The sequence below is a fragment of the Temnothorax longispinosus genome, chromosome 5 (assembly GCF_030848805.1).
Source record: "Temnothorax longispinosus isolate EJ_2023e chromosome 5, Tlon_JGU_v1, whole genome shotgun sequence".
NCBI classification, from domain to species: Eukaryota; Metazoa; Arthropoda; class Insecta; order Hymenoptera; family Formicidae; genus Temnothorax; species Temnothorax longispinosus.
This window is the reverse complement of record NC_092362.1, coordinates 13,646,938-13,654,789: the sequence shown is the minus strand read 5'-3', so window position 1 is coordinate 13,654,789 and position 7,852 is coordinate 13,646,938. Positions and strand designations below refer to the sequence as shown.

The following is a 7,852-nucleotide window of genomic DNA, read 5'->3' as shown; positions in this document are numbered from 1 at the left end:
TTATGAGTGACCCTTTTTTTATGTCTTATTTATAAGTCGCAATGACTTATGAGTCTTATGAGTGACCCTTTTTTAAGTCGCAGGAATCTTCTAGTTCGCGAAATCCTACATTCCTGCAGTTATATCTTGAAATTCGTGCGATTGTCGCGTTTCGAAACCCAAATTTTTCTACCGCCAAATTTTGACCTGCAGAATGTTTATTTACGGAATATTTTACCATCCCTTGAGTTTCCATCAGGATTTTCAGGGTCTCCGATAGACCACTTCAATCATTTTCGTTCCATTGTCTGTCGACAGTTTTTTCATGAATGCGGTTTATGAAGTGGCTTATGCAGAAACTTGAGAGAACACGGATACGCGGTCAAAGGATGTCGAACATGTTGTGTTTTTTCTTGGGGTCGTTCCTTTTACACGATCTGTTCGCCTAATCATCGTTTCAGTTCCCAATGTCTACATCGCATTATGTTAACGTATAATTACGGTCGTGAGGGTATTTCGGTGCTCGATATCCGGTCAGCCACAATGCGCCCTCGCCGTTGACGGGATAACGGATTCTCGGATCGTTACCAAAATTAATATTTCTCGTCGAGCAATACAGATCGGGAACACGCGGACGGATCAGGTGGATGCGCGACGCGTAAGATCCGCGCGATCGCCGTAAATCCCGCGGCGCGGAAAAGACGAAATGCCGATTCGGTTTGGTTGGACGCCGCTGGTGCGGCATAAACGTTTCCGCTCTCGTGTTACGAGACGCGACATTAATCTATCGAGGATTCCGCGAAACTCAGCTCTGTCATTTTCCTCGCCAACAATTTCGCTACGGATTTTACGCGGAAATGTCTGGGGCTGCTCGTTTATCACGAAGAATGTAAACATGGGATTAATGTGAGAAATTAATTATGTAGAATTATGTGTCGGAAAATATATAGCGGTATGCAGGTGAAACGTTATTTTTAACAAGATATTAACGGAAAATCTTGCAGAAGGGAATATCGTGGGGATCCAATAAAGAAAAATGTCGGCTTTACGGATATCACGCGAATGAATTGAGTCTCATTTGAAGTTTTTAATAATTTTGTTCTGTTTTTAATATTCGTAAGCCTTGCGTAGGTATATTCATAACAATGCGTATTTCGTCGATACGCGCGACCAATTTTCCTTTATTCTTTTAACATCCTTTGTTTTCAAAACGTGCACAAGTACAAATTATTAAATGATAAATATAAATATAAAACGATAAACGCGGGCGAGCAAAATTGCAACGATGGGTGGTCGGCCGCCGCGATGCAACAATTAAACATCGAATTATTTTCACGTCTACTTAGCTTATTTTCACAGCGCGGTGATCAATATTTCCGTCGGTAGTTTCGCCGATAAGTAAAAACATATTTCGCGTCCAAACACGAAATGTCGCACGAGCGGCAGGTAATAAACATTCGCGTTATATTTTCACTAATAATACTTTCATAAGTGCACGCCGTGCAAACAACATGGTGATGCGCGTGATGCAAAAATGGATTTCGTGGCGGGGTGTGAAAGAGAGGCGAAACATCATTCGAGATTTTTTCCGTTTATTTCGTAGGTGTGTGTCTTACGTACTGATACGTAATAGCGTACTAATAATAATATTAATATCAATATGTTCCGCACGTATAAGTATATACATGCACATATGTGGTTTTATATATATATATATACGTCATATATACACAAGATATTGTATATGTATACATACAGATTTGTTCTATTTATTTTATCTATGCTGCTTCATTCTTCGTAATAATATACACGCAGATTCGAGCATTATTAACGCTAATTATTATTCACATGATCCGTGTTTAAAATCAATAAATATACCTATGTATATTATATACATATATATATATATAAATATACTTCTGTATATATTATACATATACATATATATACATATATAATTATCTTAATTCTCTCTTTCATCGAATACCGCACGAATCTCCGGCACCGAGGAAGGTTATCACGTGATTAAATGCACAAGGACGCGATGCAATTTTGCGAAGAAAGTACAATATCTCACTAATCGCTAAAGCTATTATTCTTTTTACAATACTTTTCGTCGCCTTCCATCGTCGTGACAACTTCAAACATTCCTTTGGAGGTGAAGCGACTGAAGCGCACAATAAATTTTCATCGCCGCGACATTGAAAACTTAGGAGATTACAATTAATTTTTCTCGGCGCGTACTATATACATTGTTATGCTAATTTCGCACCTCTATCGGGACGCTTGAAATCGCGATAATTATCACCTTTCGCGATTTCCGTCGATTAAAATGTTCGCGTTAAAATTTACCGGGGTATCTTAATTTGCAATCAATCGCGAGCGTATGTTTCCGTTAAAGCAAGTATAAATAAATACATGAAGTTACATTGCATACTGCCGAAGTGATTGTTAGATAGTAGTGAGTCGCTATTAAACGTTAATATAAGAGGAATTCCCGCGGACTCTGCATTCTAAAATATTAAAACGTTAGTTTCTATTTACGTTAAAACAACCTATCAATATATTCCAATATATATATATATATATATATATATCCGTTTGTTCCCCGAAGCTGCTCGCGTGACTCGTTTATTCGTCATGCGTCCGACGATATAGCGTCGCATTAAATGCGAAAATTCTGGGACGCTCGTTCGGAAATAATCACGGCCACCGTGCAAAAAAAGCGGACATTTCGAGATCGGGAAATACTCGATGCAAAACGCGCCGCGCAAAGCAAACAATGACTTTTTTCAACCCGTTCCAAGGGCATTCTGGCGGAAGGAGCGGAAACGCGTGCAAACGCGGTCGCATTTGTGGAATATCGGAATAACGTGATTCGACGCCGTGATGCGAGTCACGCGAAAGATCGCGAGCCGAACGATCTGAGACGATGATTCCGACGTGTCCTTATCTATCGGAAACAGACGGTCGGCGGAGACGTCTTGGTATTTTCGCGCGATTTATACGGTGGTTTGCATTTGCACAGATGGCCGCGAAAACGGCGACGGCCGAAGTAAGAAAAAATTAATCAGGTAGGTCAGCGACCGGTCTCGCGATGTTTGCGTAGATGGGAGCGATTACGCTGAAATTCGCATTTATTTCCTCGTCCCGGACGTTCACTCGCGTATCATTCATTAAAGCGAAGCTTTTGACTGAAATAAGGAGAACCATCTCGCACGTGATTATTGAGTTTACAATGCTGTTGAAAATGGCAAATCATCTTTCAGCGTACGAAAACAAGAAAAGTCACCGATCAAAATTATGGATTCGGAATTGTTTTAAATTTGATTAAAATTAGGATTGGAACTGTTTTTCTTCACTTGTTGACTTTTTTCGCTAAGAAAGATCCTAACTTAGATCGAAATGTTCATTTAATATATTAAAACCATCAGAGTTACTCGATTAATTTCGTGACACAAATTGAATTTTTTCTTCTTCGCGCACTGATTTCTACGTCCTGCCTAACGCCCCTCCTTTAACTTTTATAAACATATGTATTTCAGAGTCTAATATTCTTTTAAAAAATTTTTTTCTTTCTCATACACGCACATTTTAATATACATTATACATCGCGCTGGAATCTATGGATTTTAATTATTCTGGTTTTACAGTCTTCGAAATTTTTTAACCTTTTTCTTTGCGAATCTAATTTAATCGGACATCTCAATTTTTCAACGCTTACAAAAAATCTGCTGTTTAACAAATGTTTTTCACGAATATAAATTTAATAGACAGTTACAAATATTACATATAATGCAGAATAATGAAGAAGATCGGTACCGTGGGTCCGTTTGATGTATACCCCCACAAAGAGATTTCGGCAGAAATTAGAATTTAGCCCGCGAGGGCTGCTCGTCGATTAACGACGCCCTTGGCAGACATTCGTGATTCATTACGTTAATTGTCGCATTAGTTAATCGCCTATGTACGGATGATTCTGTGTGACACGAGGGTTCGATCCGATACGGGAAACTAGATTTTTACCAGAGCTCGTTACGACCCGTCTAGTTCCATTCCTTGGCGAGCTCGTCCGTCGTGGGTATCCACTCTTGCTTCACGTAAATCAAGCCTGGATCATAGTGATCGCCGTGGTGCTCTTCAAGGCTCCGCTGATGGGACCTTGAATTCCGATATTCTCAGTACTTCTGCAACGTTATCGGTAGATTGCCACTGGTGTTGACGGCGTTACAGTCTTGGTAATATCTGTGGTATAGCGGCGGGGACGCGCTTGTCGAAAGCGGCGTCGGCGGGCTGGACCTACGATAGATCAGACCGTGACTGATTGAGTCTGAAGACTCAACTCTCTTCTGTAATCTTATCTATTGTCTACATTGTCAACAATTTCAAAAAAGATAATCTAACACGCCACTATTCTTGGTAGCAAATACTGTGACTATTTTTTTTCTGTATTAACGTGTCATCCATTCGAAGATAGTTGTACGTTACAGTAGACGTTTCGTTATCATAAGGATATAATGACAAAATATTGTGTAATATGATAAAATAAAACTATAATATCCTCGTGGGTTGCGTGTTGAATGGCACACTTTTTACTTTACATTGTTATCTAGATGCTCATGTTATTTAAAATTTTATATTAAAGATGGCATTTTATATATCATAAAATTCTATGAAAAATCCACGTCATTTGTTCTTCGTAGAGAAATAGATTTTGCGCCTATTGACCGTACGAGCACAAGATTTCCATCGTCGAATTGGAATTTCGAGACGAGCGTCAAGCGTTTTCTCGACCGACGGAAAACGGTCTTAGGTACTCGTTCTAGTACTCATTCTGGTACTCGTACCTGTAAAGCTGACAGCTCGGGGATTGGGTGTCCTGATAGATCGCGGTATCGGGACTGGCGTCCTGATACCACTGCGAGTGGCCCACGGCGTTGCTCGCGTGATTCCGCGCCGTGTTGTACTCGTGGTCCATGATGGCGTATCCGGCGGCCGCCGGTGCGCAGTACGGCGTGTACATGGTGCCGGGCGGTGAGGCGTTGCCCCTGGAAACGGTGCTGGTGTGCCCGTAGCCGGTGGTGGCCATCATCGCCGCTACCGCGGCCGTCGTGGTAGTCGTGGTAGTGCCTGCGGACGATAGGTCCCTGCTGCCGGTGCCCATGGACTCCCTGCTGCTCATGATCGAGTGCGGATGCTGGAGCCCGTGCGGATGGTGCGAGTGGTGCTGGTTGTCGCGCGTCATCATCGCGCTGTTCTCCCGCGTCGTCATCAGCGCGTCGACGCTGAAGCTGGTCGGATCCAGGCCGGCCATCGACACGTCTTGGATCGACTCCTGGTGCACCTGATGCGCCTGATGCACCTGATGACCCAGGGCGGTTTGGATGACGCTCTGACCGGGTGCGACCGTCGCCGTCGTCGTCTTGTCCTCTTGTATCGGGCTGTGCAGGCCGTATTTGCTAGCTTGAACCACCGCGGCTGCAGCCGCCGCCGCCGCCATGCAATGGTTATCGTTGACCGGTTCTCGCTTGGGCTTACACAGGACGGTGGCAGCCTCCAGAGCGCTCAGCTTTTTCGTCGGAGTGTCCGATGGCGGCGGCAACGTAACCTGACTGCTGCCGGACTTGACGTCTTCCTGACGTTTCTCCGGTAGGATTCCCTGCCGTTTCAGCGCCTCCTCCTTCTCCTTCAGCGCGTCCTTCTTCTTGAAACGTCTGCGACGTCTCAGGTAAGAACCATTGTCAAACATGTTATAGCTATCCGGATCTAGGGACCAGTAACTCCCCTTACCGGGTTTTTTATCGTCCCGTGGCACTTTTACGAAGCATTCGTTCAGGCTAAGGTTGTGCCGGATGGAATTCTGCCAGCCCTGCTTGTTCTCGCGATAGTACGGGAACCGGTCCATGATGAACTGATAGATGCCGTTCAGGGTAATCTTCTTGTCGGGCGCGTTCTGGATGGCCATCGCAATCAACGCGATGTACGAGTAAGGTGGCTTTACCATATCTTTGCCGGCGTGATGAATGTGCTGCTGGCCGATACCCGACACTGGGTATCCTGTAGCCGTCGCGTAGCCGCCGTACCGATACTGCTCGTAATAACTCCCGGGAGCGCCCACCGTCGGGTACGACGGCGCGCCCATGCCCATCGGCACCGTCGCCGCGTGCCGATAGTACGCATTCTGCTCGCTGAAGAGCGTGTGCATCTTCGCGCACCCGCTCTCGGTACGATCCACGGACGACGATCGCGATCGAAACACTTTGTTCCGATTGGAGCAAAGGGGTAATTGTTCTCTCTACAATAACGTCACTATTCCTCCAGAGGCGATCCTGTAAAACACATGTTTCTCGAAGCCGTTGTTAGCGTCTGATTCACACAATTGTTATTCTTCGTGGATGTTATATAAAGGGAGTGTCGCTTTCTCGTTATATTTGGAAGTGACACTTGTATTTAAAATCTTATTTTACACAGTCTTTTATTTTCTATTCTATTGTCCATCACTTTTCGCTCCGAATTATTTTCTCTTGAAATTCTGAACTGATCTTTAGATAGCGGTTATATTTTCTTTCTTTTTCGAATTATAAGCCACTTTTGTAGTCTTTCTTCTCAATTCACTATAGATAGAAAATCATAATCGTTAATCTATTAAAATATATAAATAAGAAATAACGTGTTCCTTGAACGTTAAAAGTTTATTCTAAGAGTGTGCCATTATTTTTCCAAGTTATATTTTTCTGCATTTATTCTGTGTTATCATTAAGTCCTCTCTTCGCGCGGTATTAATTCCACTCGTATCACTTATCGGACAAGTATTAAATATTCTGAAGCGATGTAATTGTCTTCCTTAATTTTTCAATCGAACGTTATTTTCATGAATCGTTGCCGTGGTAAAACTCGCGTGTTCGCACTATCACTCATCTGTCGCTTGGAGCACTTGGAGCGCCGTCACTGTACCACCGCGGACCACGCAATGTGACAGATCGATAGATCTCTAATGAACGATCACGCTCATGAGATATCCCGAAAAACACGTACCGCGTCGTCGTTCATGGAGTCTGCGACGCGTCCCGCTGCTGCGTGATAGTATTTTGTTGACCGTATCCCAAAAATCTCATCATCTTCTCATCTCAGACACGGAAGACGGACGGATATGCGAGGCCGCGGTGAAGACAGGAGGCGAAGGTGCATTCAGTTGAACAGTGCGACTCGGCCGCTAGCGCGAGGACGCACGCTAACCCCGTTAGCACCCGCGTGTGCACGCTACGGTATTATGATACACAACAGGCCGGAGTTTACTCAACCCCGAGTAAAAACACACTGGGAGCTCGGCGTCGCGCGCGGAACGGAGTGCTCGGCGCGGCCGGAGGACGGCTGCGCCGTTCGTGCGTCTTCGAAAAATCACGAGGTTTCCTATACACGTCGCACCATACTATTGGCCGTTCGGCAGCGGAGCCGCGCGTGATTCCGCCCACACCGCAGGACCAATCCGCTCGGAGCGGCGAACGCTCTTACGAACGACCGCCCTGAATATGATCCTGCCAATAATCGCGACGTAGTCGCTCGCGTGGTCACGCCCTCGTCACCTCGCGCAAGGGCTCAGGAGGGCTGCCGCGCCGGCCGTGAGCCGTGACCAGCCGTGCCGTACGCCGCGATGCGGAATTTTTCCGCGGCCATCGGCCGTCGGATACTTTTCGCGATACCAAGCACAGACAACGAGCACGAGGATTAAGGTGGTGATCTCGGTGGACCTTGCCCGGAAGAGCGGAAACGGCGGAAGCGAGTGATAGTTGCATGCGCGCGGTGCGCGGTGCCTTAGCCAGAAATTGAGAAAGTGTCCAGAATGTTTAGGGTGACAGTGACAATAATGGTCTCA

The 7,852-nt window shown here is 45.0% G+C and overlaps 1 protein-coding gene across 1 annotated transcript; it reads right to left on the bottom strand.

Moving 5' to 3' along the window:
- Positions 1–1,396: 1,396 nt before the first annotated feature.
- Croc (forkhead box protein crocodile) lies at positions 1,397–7,302 on the bottom strand. Its single transcript, XM_071778633.1, has 2 exons — positions 4,827–7,302; positions 1,397–4,278 (listed from the first exon to the last, which is right to left on the bottom strand). Exons 1-2 carry the CDS (start codon positions 6,182–6,184, stop codon positions 4,158–4,160), a joined length of 1,479 nt encoding a protein of 492 aa, XP_071634734.1. The 5' UTR covers positions 6,185–7,302; the 3' UTR covers positions 1,397–4,157.
- Between the last annotated feature and the right edge of the window lie 550 nt (positions 7,303–7,852).

Bases quoted from the DNA above. Each gene is read 5' to 3' on its own strand.
- Croc (XM_071778633.1), bottom strand. From the start codon at position 6,184: ATGCACACGCTCTTCAGCGAGCAGAATGCGTACTATCGGCACGCGGCG. The intron at 4,279-4,826 runs GTACGAGTACCA...GATCTATCGTAG, and splicing joins CCGAGCTGTCAGCTTTACAG to GTCCAGCCCGCCGACGCCGC.